Source organism: Rhinichthys klamathensis, unplaced genomic scaffold (genome assembly GCF_029890125.1).
Source record: "Rhinichthys klamathensis goyatoka isolate OS25496 unplaced genomic scaffold, OSU_Roscu_1.1 h1tg000372l_1, whole genome shotgun sequence".
In the NCBI taxonomy this organism is placed as follows: domain Eukaryota; kingdom Metazoa; phylum Chordata; class Actinopteri; order Cypriniformes; family Leuciscidae; genus Rhinichthys; species Rhinichthys klamathensis.
The window spans coordinates 1,084,931-1,100,834 of NW_026606879.1; the positions used below are offsets into that span (position 1 = coordinate 1,084,931).

Here is a 15,904-nt window from a genome sequence, read left to right on the forward strand (position 1 = left end):
AAAATCAATGGAAGCTGAGATTAAATGATCAAAGCCCATTAAATCATATTATGGAGTAAGTCAATATCAAACCCTGCATGGGATCTTCTGTAATGATATACGACCTGAGACCGAGTCTTCCATCGGCTTTACATCTCTCAATAACAATGGCAGCTCGGACCGCTGGGGTGACGTTCAAGAACGCGGCGAGAAATTATTACTCGTGTGTCTACCTGGCGGGATTTTGGCTTCGTATTGCTTTAATACTCCTTGACACACAATAAAGGAAGAAGATAAAGGCAAGGAGGAAAAATAAGCTCTGAAGAACAATTCAGAGAAATAGGGAGCAGAAAGAGGGAACTCGACTCAAACAGGCACACTTTCAGACACCGAAACAAGAAAGGGGCTGGTCAAAATATAATAATAAAGGCTCATGTCAGACTGGGGGTGTTTTCTTCAAATACCTTCAATATAGTACACTACTTAGAGAAAAAATAGAATGAAAGAGAAGGAAGAAGTATGTACAGATTGGGATTGAAGACCCAGAGAGCCCTTCTCTTCGCTGAGATGCATGAGGTCTCGGACTCTGCAGTGTAAAGTGTGTGTGAACAGCAACAGAGATGACCCGAGAGAGGCACGCCCTGTACGAGAGCAACGGCCACCATGAGCATATTCTGTGCTGAGAGACGGAGCAACCTACTTGTGATATTACTTTCATTAAAACGAGGACAAGCATAGCGGTGGAGTTTTTTTGATGATGAACATGGGCAACATATAAGGCTAGTTTGACGTGTTGAAAGATAAAAAAATTGGCTAAATAAAAGCTGTTGAAAGTAAAAAATGGAATTCCCTTTTTAAGTCTGAGAAACATAAATCTTTAAACACCTTTTTAAGAATCCTCCGTTGGTCCAGTAATGAGCACTAAGACAAATGCTACTCAACAATGTTAAAACAAAAAAAGGTTTAAAAGACCACGTCAGATTCAAACTTCAAACGTATGACTCAATATTTGGGTGTTTTCCGTAAACGTCATTACATCCTTTCACATACCTTTAAAATAAAAGAAGACATAATGGACATACTGACTGAAAAAGAGTCAGAACAGATGCAAAGAAAAAGTCTGAGGGAGAGAGAGAACAGACAAAAAAAACCAGTGTCAAAGGGGTGAGATGAAAGTCCAGACACGCATGGTGACCAAGTGAAGTTCTCTGGGACTTCTGGGTCATTTTGAAGATTCGGCGTAAAAGTATCCCATCATTTCCTATTGGACTCCACAGAAAAGAGGCTGATAATATGTGTCACCAGGTCATCGGTTACCAAATACATACACACCCTATTCTCCCATCATGCACTTGGTAGCTTCAACTGGCGCAGTCCGAAAAGCAGAATCCAGGGTTGTTTTAATTTTTGTTCCACGATGCAGCGAGACATTGGACGAGGGCACTCTCCCAAAAAAATAGATGACACAACTGGCCAAGACCTTGTCATGATGACAACGTTTCCAACTAAAGGGATTGTAGAGTCAGGGTGCGGATCGTTTCACAAGAGGCAAGGGGAGGCCGTGAGTGCAAACACAGTAGCTCTTCTCATGCTTCATCATCATCATCATTCCCTTGAGTCTGCTATAGTTTCATGATTCTGATGCAGTGGTGGCGCTGTACATATGAAGGTGTGTATAGAGAGGGAGGAGGAGTGCTGACCAGAGTGCATGTTCATGTGTGTGTGTTTTATTCCTCATATAACTGCACTGTTCATGCTGCTGCAGCTGTTATTGCGATTATTGTTTCTGCGGGACAGGTTGGGAGTGGCCATGAGCGGGTAACGCTCGTCGGGACAGCCGTACTGAAGGAGGATGTCCATACACTCCTGACTGTTAGCTTGCCGTGCGTACGCCAATGCCGTGTTGCCGTGAGCATCCCGTGCCATGATGTCCACGCCGTACTACAGAGAGACAGATGAAGAGAGTTAGCAAGAGAACACCGGAAACTTTTTAAGAGCAAATAAAGTCAGACAAATCCTATGCTGTTCCTGGCTGTGTGTAACACCTGCCACTAATATATCCTTCATGTAATTATTATTATTAAAATTATTGTTGAAATTATTATATTATTAAATTATTTAAATAAGGTCCCTATTTTAACACCTTGAACAAAGAGACCGTTATTGAAGAATGTAGTTAAAAACTATATTTGAGCTTTCTCACGATCAGAGAAAGGCAGTACAATAGTATTAAATGTCGACATGAAACAGAAGTTGCAAATCTTTTCTTCTCTATTGTGACGTATATCCGAGTGAAACAGCTTCTCGAACAAGACAAAAAATGAGGGCGGGACTTGATTTTGTCCATCAGAAATTATTGTTTGAAAATGGATTTTTATTGCAAAATGGGTGATATATGTACTAATATTACAATTTTTGTATGACTCCAAATGATTACAATTGGTCTGATTAGGACGATATTGGCAGAATGGCTTATCTTGTCTTGATTTGTTCCAATTCAAACAGAATCATTTTAAGAATTAAAAAAAAAATCTGTTTTTCAAAAACCCTTATTGGTTATCCATCATTTCCATCTGCACATTACTGCTTAATGTCTTCACTAGAAGTATGCAACATTCTTGAATAGAGCTTTTATGGGCTTACTGTCAGAGGTATATTTATGCAATAGTTATCTTTACTTACTTTACTAGATATTTTATGTTCTTCAGAATGAATCAAAACAGGAAAACACAAATATTGACAAATAATTAAAGGAGAACTCCGGCGCAAAATGAACCTTTGGTCTAATAAAACATTGGTACCTAGTCTACCGTTCTCTGAGATTTGTTTTCATGATAATCGAATGTAAAGAGCTTTATCTCTAAAAACTGTTTAGCGTATAACGCTAGTAATGGGCGCATATAATAAGTAAAAAGAAATCGCTAGTTTATACCACTAACAAGGCTCAAAATATCCCCACACGAACACAGTAACATAATGAGGGTCCCTACATGCAAAACGAAGCATTGAGAACTTTGTAAGTGTACAGACCGTTTAATAAGTAGATATTTTATGAAGACAGTCCACTTCGTGTATACAGACAGGAGCCATCTTTGGAAAACAGTCTCGACTAATCAAACCACGAACGCCATTCATACAGTTCAGAAGTTCACTGAACTTCATACAGTTCAGCTCACTTAGCACATCGTTCGTGGTTTGATTAGTCGAGACTGTTTTCCAAAGATGGCTCCTGTCTGTATACACGAAGTGGACTGTCTTCATAAAATATCTTCTTATTAAACGGTCTGTACACTTACAAAGTTCTCAATGCTTCGTTTTGCATGTAGGGACCCTCATTATGTTACTGTGTTCGTGTGGGGATATTTTGAGCCTTGTTAGTGGTATAAACTAGAGATTTCTTTTTACTTATTATATGCGCCCATTACTAGCGTTATACGCTAAACAGTTTTTAGAGATAAAACTCTTTACATTCGATTATCATGAAAACAAATCTCAGAGAACGGTTGACTAGGTACCAATGTTTTATTAAACCAAAGGTTCATTTTGCGCCGGAGTTCTCCTTTAATTACACTTCATGGATTTAAATAATTCCATCATTCAATTTTTTTTTTTTTTTTTTTAGTTTTGTTCCATTTTCTTACTGCTGAAATTGCTGAAGTGTTAACCAGATCAGACAGGAGTGGTGCACACTGCACCTGACAAATATTCACCCTTGGTGTGGAAAGACCATTCATTTGTGATCAGTTGAGCTTTTAGGTTTCACATTTGGTGTGAAAAGGTCTTTACTCCAAAACACATCCTGGCCAGTAGTTGGCTGTGATAAAACGAGTGTGTGCTGTAGCTCTTACCCATATGAGCAGTTGCGTGATCACAACAGTCCCCTTGCGGCAGGCCAGGTGCAGGGCTGTCCGGCCGTCACCTTCCCCGCAGGTTTCGTTGACCTCATCTCTGGAGCCGTTGGCCAGCAGTATGACCACGAAGCGCAGGTCTTCCTCCGCCGTGGCCCGCAGTAGCTGCTGTCCTAGAGACAGCTCTGTGCACGCCAGCGATGCCAAAAACAACTTCTGCTCGTATTTGGCCCTGATCCAGCGCTCACGTTCCTCTCTGAAACAACACACACACACAGAATCTACAGTTAGGCTCAAGATTGAATTAACGCGGGGCCGTCAACACGCGGTTCGCACCGGTGGCATGTTTTGGTCTGGCTCTCATTCCAAATGACATTTAAAATTTGATGGGATTCGTGTACTGCTTTTCCATTTCATTTCTAGCACAGCGCCAAACATTTACTAGCACTCACATCTCCATTACACACAGCAGCATCTAGACTTTAATACACTAAAACAAATATTATACTGAGCAGTACAGAAACAATACCACCACATTTTGAATGGTTGATGTGTGTGTGTGTGTAAATGTATGTGTAGTAAAGCCTTGTTTATACTTTCGCTTGGCTCCGCACCGCGAGCCTCCGCTAACTGCGCACGCTCCTCCCCAAACGGACGAGGCGTTCATTCTTGACGCGCTCGCCGTCGCACTACTCTTTGAAACATCAGGGGCCGACTCGCAGTGTTCTCTAAACCATCAGGAAGCAGCGGTGAGAAGTAGTAAGGTACACACGTGACAATGTTTGTTATTTTATTCGCCAAACCCACGCTATAAAAGAACCAAAGAATCGTGTAAAATCCAGTAAACCTTGAGATTATTACTTGTGACATTAGAACAAAATATATGGATATGAGAACATATGTATAAAACTAAATTAAACCACAATGTCCTAAATATTTTACATTTTCATGAAATAAATTTCATGAAATTTGTATTAAACAAGGACCTTTATTTAAATTTCAAAAAGGCTTATTTCTGCTATTGTAGGCTAATTTGATAAATGTAAGCAATTCATTTAAAGACTAATAAAAAGACAAGCGCAAACTGGATGAATTGAAGTTACTTATAATTGAAAACGACACTGTTCAATTTTTAATGTTGTAAAGCTGCTTGCTTTAAAGCAGTCTATCGTATAACGTGACATAAATAAACGAGACGTGACTTGAGTGAAGTGCCGATTTGCAGAGTTCATGCAAACATATCCATGTTGATATGATCCATTGTTTTATTAAAAAACATTTTTAGAAAATGTAGAAAATTTTAGAAAAAGTGAGCAGCACATATTAACATATTCGTCTAAATGCCGCTTCCAGCAGCACGGGTGGCATCGGGATGTTCGCTAACACACAGTATACCAATGCAAAGGAATTTCAAACTTATTTTCACACCTAACTTAAATGAAGAACAAAAAAGAACTTTGCCGTGAATACAGTATATCGGCGCCTTAAGAATGTGAGTGTGTGTTTGACAAGTTAACCAAGCAAACGCAAACAGGAGAGGGCCATCAGAAATGGTTGGATCGTTTACAGCACCCCTCCTAAAACTGTGCTATGATAGCACTTAATCTCTGTTAATCCCCACAGAGTAAACAGCCTTTCTCAGACAACTCGGGATTAGTTCAGCTTCAGCTCCTATCTGAGGGGAAGAGGGAGTTCTGATATCCCCGGGGAGGGGAAGGGAGTTGGGCAGAGGATATTGAGCTGTTCCCTAAAACACAGTTGCCCATCGGGGAGTCCAAACCCATGAGACTAAAGAACAGACATCCTACTGTCACAATTCCTCCTCACCAGGAGCATCTGGACAGGAACAAAGTGTACACACGATGATTAGAGATGTCAGGACTAAAGTCTGACTTAACACACCAATGGAGTCATTTCCATTTTCAGGTTTTGACAAACAGAAATCACATTTAATTTGATATAGAAGTATAGTGTAGGATTTGTGGGAACATGAATTTTCAATGTTTCATTTGAATGATCAACACACAATTCCAGGGACAGGCACACAAATGTACGACATATTGAATGGACTGTACTTGTACAGTATGTGGTACCCTTGGTAAATATGAACTAAGAAGCCTGTGAAAATAAATCTGCATTAATACTTTTGACCTTTTATAAAAAATTAAAATCACAAAAATCTAACCTTTCATTGAAGTAAAAATAAAAATGGCGGGAAATCTCAAGATAATAATTAATGGCGGGAAATCTTATTATGAAATAAATGTTTTTCTCTAATACACATTGGCCACAATAATTGGCACCCTTTTATTCAATACTTTTGGCAACCTCCTTTCGCCAAGATAACAGCTCTTCTCCCATAATGCCTGATGCGCTTGAAGACCTGACAAGAGATCAGAGACCATTCCTCCATACAATTCAAATTCCCAAGTTCATCTTGATTTTTAGCAGATTTTTAGCAGAGGCAGTCAGGTTTTGATTTTTTTATTGTTGGTATTTGATAGAATCCATGATATTATCCATCTGAACAAGATGTCCAGAACCTCCAGCAGAAAAATAGTCCCACAACATTAAAGATCCAGCAGTATATTTAATCGTACACATTGGGTACTTTTTTTTAATCCCTATGGGCACCAAACCTGTTTGCTGCGAAAATGCTCTTTAAAAAAAAAAAAAAAAGTTTCATCTGACCATAGAACCCAGTCCCGTTTGAAGTTCCAGTCGTGTCTGACAACTGAATATGCTGTGGTATAAACCACTTGTGGTGATGTAGGAGCTGTTTGATTTTTTTTTTTTTTTTTTTGGCTTTCTGACCCACAAGTCTCATCTATTTCCTGCAATTCTCCAGCTGTGACCCTTGGAGAGTCTTTGGCCACTCAAACTCTCCTTCTCGCCATCCATTAAGACAATATAGACACGCGTACTCTTTGGTCTTTGTGTTACCTCATTTATACTGTTGCTAAACAGGAACTCATGGCTAATTTCATGTTCCTAGACCAATGGTGTGTGTTAAAATTGAAATATGAAGGGGAATATACATAGATATATTTTACTAATAAGAATTTCTAGGGGTAACAATAATTGTGGCCAACATGTATTAGAGAAAAACATTTATTTCATTATGATTTCCACCCACATTCATAGAAAGGTTAGATTTTTGTGATTTTTTTTTAATGAAAGATTAAAAGGATAAACAATGCTGATTTATTTTCACAGCCTTCTTTGATCATATTTACCAATGGTGCCAATAATTCTGACCACGACAATACCTCACAACCTAGTTTTAATTTCTGTCCAATTAAATATGATGTACAATGGAGTTAATAGGCCAATCTTTCAAGTTAATGTAAACTGCCAGAAATGTATTTTATAATATGTTGAGTATATATTCTGTAAAAGTAAAAGTTTTCATTGAAATTTAGTGTAAAATAAGTAAATAAATCTAAAAATAATTCATTTTAGATTAAATATCCATTTACATTTAGTTTTATTCATGTGTATATTACGGAATTATATTGGCCATTGGCCATTAAAAAAACCCATATAGATCAACCACCAACACAATGGTTCTAAAACAGGGGGCCTCGGCAAATTTCAATGGGGGTCCCAATAAGTTTTAAACTAAAATTAAGTTATATTAACACAATAAATGCCAAAAACACAAAAAATAATAAACGGAGCAATTCCAAGAGGGTCCTCGTACCTTGGTGCTTGGGCCCTAAATATGTGTAACCAGAGATACATCTCAGCTTAGACTAGAGATCCTTCAAATATTGTCTTGGACATTGGAGGCTTTAGAGTCAAAAAGGTTTTGAACCATTGCACTAGTGTGTGAATCTGATCTTTCATTTTAAGTGTTAAATAAGTGTTAACAAAAAAATAAATATTAAAATACATTTGAAATATTATGCTTAAAGTTATAAAAACTGCCCAATTTGTTTAATCCCAAGTTGATATGGTCTATCCACTGCTTGTAATAGAAGAAGCCACAGCCATGATGGGCTTTGAAAGATGAACCCAAGTGTGGCTCAAATGGTTAAACTCGGACACCCCGATTACAAATTAGCCTTGTATGGATGTCAGGGGCCAGAGTGCAGAGGAGATAACATTTTATCAGAGAGGCAGATGGATGAAAATAGGTAATCAATAGCCCAGGGGATCGATGGTTTAGTGACATCCTTCTTAATCAAAGCAGCAAAGCCATGCTGACGGACCTGAACCCCCCACAGCACACTCAAAGATTATCTGTCTAAAGTCACAGCTAGCATCACGGCTCACAGTCACAAATGAGCGCACGCACATACATGCACACATGGGAAAAAGACAAGTAACAATCACCTGTTGATGTCAAACTACAGCCAGACATTTGATTATCAGCATAAAGTCTGGTTTACTTTGCAGTTTATTCTAATTAAGAGACACTGAACATAACAGGAAGGGGCTGTCCAAGCAATTTGTTATTTATATATATATAAAACAAAAAAAAAGTATCTTTTACACCAAAAAATGGCAAGACTTGTCCCATAAAAAAGTGATTAGTCTTTGCAAATTAATTAGTCTTAAAGTAAACAAACACACACACATACATAATGATCACAAATGTTAATACGGCGTGTAGGGCTATACAAATCAGCGTGACTAACCGCTACACATTTATAGGTTTAGGTTATATATATATATATATACACACACACACACACACACACATACATATATGTATAAAACGATTCAAACAGTATCAAGAAACTCAGAAGGTTCTTACAGAATTTCCAGCATTGATCATTTGATTCAAATTAGGACAAGGAAAGAAAAAACACAGATGGGATGAAAGAGCAGGAAGGAGAGACAGGGAAGAGAGGAGACAAGAGGAGGAGAGAAAAGCCACAGCATCTGTGGGAAAGTTGAAGAATTTTATTAACTGTGTGTGTTTCGAGAGGGGGGTCTAGCAGCACGGAATGTTCCGGGTGCTGATGGTCAGCCCAGGGTGAGTGAGAGGGCTGGCACGAGGGCCACGGACCACAGCCTCCACACAAAGCATCCTGGGAGCCATGGAGGAGGGAGATAGAGGAGGGGAAAAGAGAGAGGAAGAGGCTCGGCAGGATCTCCCCACTGCCCCTCTGCCTCTCTGTGTCTAGAGGAAATGTGGAGCACTTCACTGCCCTCTGAAACGCATGCCTTCCCCAGTTAGCAGCGTTGCCAAGGGCCAAGCCCGGCTGGCTAACGGGAAAAAAACTCTAAACTTTTTGCAGTTAACCTCTTAAAAACATTGTCAATTATATATGAAAACAAACGTAGCTGGTAGCTTTTTTGGGACTGTTTTGGGTTAACATAAGTTTTGATTTTAAATACTGGTCAATCTATAAACATTGAGGAAGACAATAGTGTTTATCGTTTGACTTTAGGTCTCTCTAAACATGTACAAACACACTTATACACACATAAATGGAAGTGTAAATGGGTGTGACATGGTTGCAAATACAACAAAAACAGGGTTCAGGAGTCATGGTGACAAGTGCAAGGGGAGAGGATGGGTGTCGCGCTTCCACACACACACACACACACACACACACACACACACGCACACACACAAACAGACACACCAAATCATTATTACCTCATCTGAATCTTGGGGAAATTGTCCTTACATGGGAATACGGCTAATTTAATTAATTAGCAGTTCTGTTCCATGACCGTGTATCATTATGTGTGTGTGTGTGTGTGTGTGTGTGTCTATAGACCTACAGGGGAAGAAATACTACTAGCAGACTGCAGGTTTCAGCATGAGTTTAATTAAAAATTACTGGCCATTCAAGTTAGATCCAAAATGTCTGTCTGCAATGAGTCAACATGTCTGAACATAATGTTTAGTTCAATCAGGCCCTTTGAGAACATGTGTGCAAAAACTGACCATGACAACCATAGTTTCTAGTGACATAAGATTTTCTAAGATAAAGAAACCTTATTTAAAAAAAAAAAATATATATATATATATATATATAGTTTAAAATGCATGTACAAAGCTCGTACAAATGTACTCATTGTGGTACTCATATTGGTTTCATATGACTTTCAAAAACTAAATTTGAACAAAATTTTAATTAAATTACTAAATATGTCATGTGGTATAACTATTAAACCAAAAGTAAAAACATATTAGATTAGAACATATTACACACATAAGTGTACATTTCTATTTTTAAGAATATGTTTATATTCTTAAATATAAATATTTATATATATATATATAAATGCCCCCAAAATTATCAAAATTAATTTTAATTCAGAAATTAAAACAACTTCATCACAGGTGTATTCAAGTCAATGCATGTATGAATTGAATGTTTAATGCATTTTTTTTTTTTGCAAAAATGAATAGATTAATAAAAAATTAACATGTCATTGACTTTGATACTGTAAAATCATAAATTAATATGGAAACTCCTTTAAAACATGTACTTATCTTTAAAATCTTTATTTTAATTGTTTTTTAAAAGTGATAAAAGAACAGTAACAATACCTGTAGTCAGTGTTATTTTGACAGAAACTACAGATACTGTGTTTGCAAAGCTGTGTTCATGGCAAACATATGTTTGCGTGACAGCTTCATTAGTGTGTTGCATTGCCGTTTTGGATCTTTTCCTGAGGGGAAGGTGGGGGGTGAGACAATAGCCTCATCGACGTTGGAATGCAACAGGCTGGGTCATGGGGGAATTATCGGGAGTCTACATCAATCCCTCGTCAGGATGGTGTCCTGTTTGTGAGTGTAAATGCGCTGTGTTTTCTTCCTGGACGATCACTTTGTGGGCTTGTGTTTACCCACTTGCCAGCACTTCCTGTCCAGCTCAAAGCCAGCGGCTGTTTACCCAACACTGACAGGCGTCGGCTAATGCAGCGTCCCGTGAAAGGACAACCCTCCAGCTGCCACAGCCCCCAGAGATCCCCTACCCTAAACACACATCTCTGAACTTCTGCCAAAGTTCACACAGACCACATATCAGATGCGAACTACCTTGTGCAACTGATATCACCAAATTTCAAGTCTGGCCGAGTAAAACAAAAGAGAGAGAAATTCATAGAGAAGAGATCGACGTTGATGCTCTTTTCTTTCAGGCTAATTATACCACTAATTCAGCTCATTAGTGTCCTACTGACTCACAGGTAATGAACTCTGACAGACTAAATCTGTCAAACAGACAGCAGTGCACATTTACCTGCACATGCGCAGAAGCACACACACACACACACACACACACACACACAAGCTCATTCATCTCAGTGCTTTAACCCTTACTTACAGAGGCACACACAAATCTCAAGCCCATTTACATGTCTCAAATAAGCCTCCTGTGTCCAATCAGTAGTAAGCTATCATATTTTGTTAAGCGGTGGGATTTGATTATAGTTTCTCTTATGTATACTGCCGTTCAAAAGTTTTGGATCAGTAAGATTTTTAATGGAAGTCTCTTCTACTCACGAAGGCTGCGTTTATTTGATTAAAAATACCAAAATTATGACAATTTAAACAATTTTAACTTTTCTATTGTAATATATTTTCAAATGTAATGTATTCCTGTGATCAAAGCTGCATTTTCAGCATCATTACTCTAGTCTTCAGTGTCATGATCCTTCAGAAATCATTCTAATATGCTGATGTAATGTTCAAATTATCATCAATGTTGAAAAACATTTTTCAGGATTATTTGAAGAATAGAAAGCATTTATTTGAAATAGAATCTTTTGTAACATTATACATGTTTTTACTGTAACTTTTGATCAATTTAATTCATCCTTGATGAATAAAAGTATTGATTTATTTTATTTCCCTCAAAAAATCAAATAAAAATTCTTACTGACCCCAAACTTTTGAACGGTAGTGTTTAATGTTACAAAAGCTTTCCATTTCAGATAAATGCTGTTCTTTTGAACTTTCTTTTCATCAAACAATCCTGAAATAAAAATTTAAATAACTGTTTTCAACATTGCTAATAATGAGAAATGTTTCTTGAGCATCAAATCATCATATTAGAATGATTTCTGAAGAATCATGTGACACTGAAGACTGGAGTAATGATGCTGAAAATTCAGCTTTGATCACAGGAGTAAATTACACTTTACTATATATTCACATAGAAAACAGCTGTTTTAAATTGTAATAATATTTCACAATATTACAGGGTTTTTTTTATTCAAATAAATGCAGCCTTGGTGAGCAGAAAAACATTAAAAATCTTACCGATCCAAAACATGTGTACATACATTGCATTGTGATGTGTGACATGATGAAAACGTTCTAAAATGCATCTAAAAGTCTATGCGTAAATGTTTCAAGATCCAAAGTTGTCGATTTGTTAGTTGCTCTGATGTTTTCTCAATATAGATGAAAGTCTAAACCCTGATTTTGGTGCATGCATATGTGTCATGTATGCCACTTTGATGGACTAAGTCGGTAAAGTCACGTGTTGCAGAATTTCTGGTCTTTTTTGCTAAACCTGCTCTCAAATGTGAAAAACACAACAGACACTGCACTCTTGTGATTTCCTCACAGGGTTTTAAACAACATCAGATTCTTTATAACGTTATTTCACTGGATTAACACCCGGGTATATACTTAATTTTCCTCGTTCCTCTCCACGTATACTCCTTTGGCCGTGAGTGTGGCAAGACAAGTTTGGTGTACATCTAGTGGACTTTGTTTTCAAGCGTTCAAGTCACTCGCTCAAGTTGTCCGCGCGGACACACAAACTGGGCTGCACGCGGATAGCGCACAACCCATCGCAGAGCGCAGATAGGCAAAGTATATTTTGGGCTTTTACACTTGGAATATTGTATTGTTTTATACTTGGAATATTGAATATTCCCAAAGAGAGTGCTGTAAAAAAAATTCCCACTTTTCTTCCATTCTAATCCATATTCACATTCTAAATGGAAAACACCCACCCTAAAAAAACTACACAAAAAAACTAAACGTCAATGACAGAGAGAATTCATGAGGTGAATAAGGCCACAAAGGGACAATTTTACTCCAAGAGCTGCTCTGTTCCTGCCCCCCCCACCCACCCCACCCCCTTTTCTAACAAGGAAAAAACAAGGGCCTGAAATCAATTATCCTCTCTAGTCTAGTCGTTAGCTGCCCTTGGATAGACACAGATAATTAAGCTCAGCGCTTCTTTTAATATTACGGGCACTTAGCGATTCTGATTCTGACTGAGCTCTGGCCTGCGCCACACTCAAATCAGTCCCACTGGAGGCAATGGGCCACACTCATACGAGGTTCCATTAACTGGATCAGAACGCTTCAGTGGCAGCATGCAAATGGGGGCCAAAGGGCAAAGAGAGACAAAAAAAAGTGTATGTGCGCGAGAGAGACGGAAAAGAAATGTGCTAAGCATCGGTAAAACCGCACAGGGCTTGATCTTTCTCTGTACTCGCTATGCTCCCAACAGATCCATGTGTGACGGGAGAAGTACAGAAACAGGATGCGACGCAGGCTGGATTCAAACCCATATTCGAACCTGCACAAGAACAAACGCTTCGAAAAGCTGACATTCTTGTCTGGCTTTCACATTAACAGATTTAACAATTCAAAAAGAGGATAAAATGTATAAATGATAAAACGTGACATTTATATATAGTTTTTCCTGACCTGAATAAAAAAATACCCATGAAAACTCCAAAAGAAATTCACCGACAGAGCGAGAGAAAGGGAGAAAAAACCCCACACAAATACATACACATTATTTATCCTGTATTAAATTGGACAAAAAGGTAGACAATGTGATGATTCAGGCATTAAATGCCATCTTGGTTCACATTATCAGTCCTCTTCATAATACGCCGTGCTCTGATTGGCTCTTGTCAGCCAGTTTAATGTCAATAGTAAATTGGAAGGCTTGTTAACCTAGTTGGGACATGATTACGGGCAATGGTAGGCAGTCATGTACAAAATAACGTCTATTAGACTAATCTAATCAAGAAGTCCTTTTACAGATGAATTAGAATGGGGCAGCCAATTATTTGAAACATTTGCGCAGTGCTTTCTGTCAGTGAAAGAGAAAAAGAGAGGAGAAAGATAACGACACAAGAGCTGTTTAACATGCAGGCCATGAGTTGGCTCGTATCACCGGTCTTCACACTGGGAAGAGGTCAGAGGCTGACCAATGCAGGATCAGCCAGTTAATGCTGAAGAAATGGACCTCCTTGGATGCCTGCCGGCACTGACAGGAAAACGATAAGGACAGGTACATGACAGAAAGAAGGTGCGCGGCACATGTTGAAATTTAAAATGTGATTATTCTTCTTTCCTTTTCCACAAAGAGATCAAGTTCAACGAGTAACATTATGCGAGTAACTCATGGGACATTAATAGTACGTCGCTCTCCGTCTACGTCTGGATCGGAGGAAGAATGAAGCCCAGCAGGCCTCCCCCAAATCACCCCCCTCATCCATCCCCAGGGCCCAATCTGATCTCAGCTTTGGGGACGCACACCTGCACCCCAGCCCAGATTAAGAGTCGAGTCTAATTTGAAATCTGTTAGCTCTGCCCTTTCAGAGACCGATATCTGGCCATAAAGAGGCTCTTTTTTAGCCACTTACTGCTGAATTATTATAGGCCAGACATTGCTCATGATGACGCATGTGGCTATGGGAGTCAGGCGGTTTGTGGAGCTCGATATCTCAGCTGTCTGATGGAAGTTTCTTGGATTCTAGAAAACTGCAAATCAACACCCACCTTCACCCACCCATCATTATGTAGATTTTGCCATGGTAGAGACGAGAGAGTTAGTTTGTTAGTAAGTTAGCTGGTTTGCTTTACATTAAGGTCTTAATTGTGTTATTAAAGCTCAGTTATCATGGTGTTGGACTTTATCTTTGCGTTTTTTTTTTTTTAAACCTTATCCCTCAACAAAAACCCAATAGGATTTGTCCATTGGCTTTTGGATTCTTGCCAAAAAATAAGCCCTGTGCTTATAAGCCCTGACACGTTTGGTTCACTATAACAATCTTCACAAATGAACACAACTTTCATGAATTTTGAAGCCTAAAAACACTCACCAGAAATAAAAAGCTAAACGTAGGCTATAAACAAACTACACCATGGGTCACATGACTCCAATGTCACGACCAATAAGCTTTAGGCAACTCTTTCATTTCATTATTTAAAAAAAATATAGTCCGCGTTAGAATAGCATGATTATAAACACAACTAGTGTATTGACGAGTTTACCTGATCAGCGTGATGACATTTCATACCCCCAACAACCTATTTAGTCTCTCTCATTCACTTGTTAGAAAACGCCTTTTTCAAGACAAGCAAAAGGATAAAAAAATAAAAATAAATCACAAGTATTACTGATACATTTTATGTCGTAGCATAAAATGTGAGAAATACCTTGAACTTGTGTTCACCACAGACCTTATTTCAGGCATTTAACCAAAAACCCATTAAAAAAAAAACAAAAAAACATTGACTTCAGGACAATGGAACCAGAAGTGCTAAAATAATAATTTCCATGTTTTGGCCTACAAAAAAACGTCATTCCTGTAGCATTCCACTGTAATCAGTATAAATCTGATAGTGTTTTCTGCTATTGATTACACTCAGATAACAGGAGAAAACAAGTATATCACTAACATGCACTTGGAACAAAGGGGTGTGTGAAACGCACACAATGCGTGTATTTCACACTTTAAGATATTCACGCTTGGTGACAGGCTGCGAAACGTTAGAGTGTTGCTGAGGGTTGGCAGTGTGAGATGCCAGCGAGCGCCACCCTCCCAATAAGTCACCACGAGGCGCAATTAGCAGAGCTGTCATTCCTACCCTGCCTGGCCCGCTAATACAGACCGGCACCTAGTGTGTGAGGAAGGGGAGAGGGGGCTCTGGTGTCCATGGCAGCACCACACTAATTAAAAAAATGAGACTGCAACATGGCCTAGCTGCCAACAAACAGCACTCATGCCAAAACCTATCGCCTAAGAGGGAGTGTGTGTGAATGCGTGTGTGTGGTCAAACAATCCCAAAAATAAGCCCATAGCGGTGTCTTTGAGCGACCTCATAGAGTTTTAGAGGCAGAGAA

At 38.7% G+C, this 15,904-nt stretch overlaps 1 protein-coding gene across 4 annotated transcripts in view; it reads right to left on the reverse strand.

Annotated features, from left to right (window-relative positions):
• Positions 1 to 373: 373 nt before the first annotated feature.
• The window catches only part of agap1 (ArfGAP with GTPase domain, ankyrin repeat and PH domain 1), a 201,606-nt gene continuing 186,075 nt past the window's right edge, over positions 374 to 15,904 (reverse strand). For all 4 annotated transcript variants that reach the window (XM_056233560.1, XM_056233559.1, XM_056233558.1 and 1 more), the window contains 2 exons: positions 3,828 to 4,083; positions 374 to 1,920 (listed from right to left, as the gene is read on the reverse strand). In XM_056233560.1, coding sequence (XP_056089535.1) covers positions 1,714 to 1,920; positions 3,828 to 4,083 — 463 coding nt within the window. In that variant the 3' untranslated portion in view covers positions 374 to 1,713. The remainder of the gene's footprint in view (positions 1,921 to 3,827; positions 4,084 to 15,904) is intronic.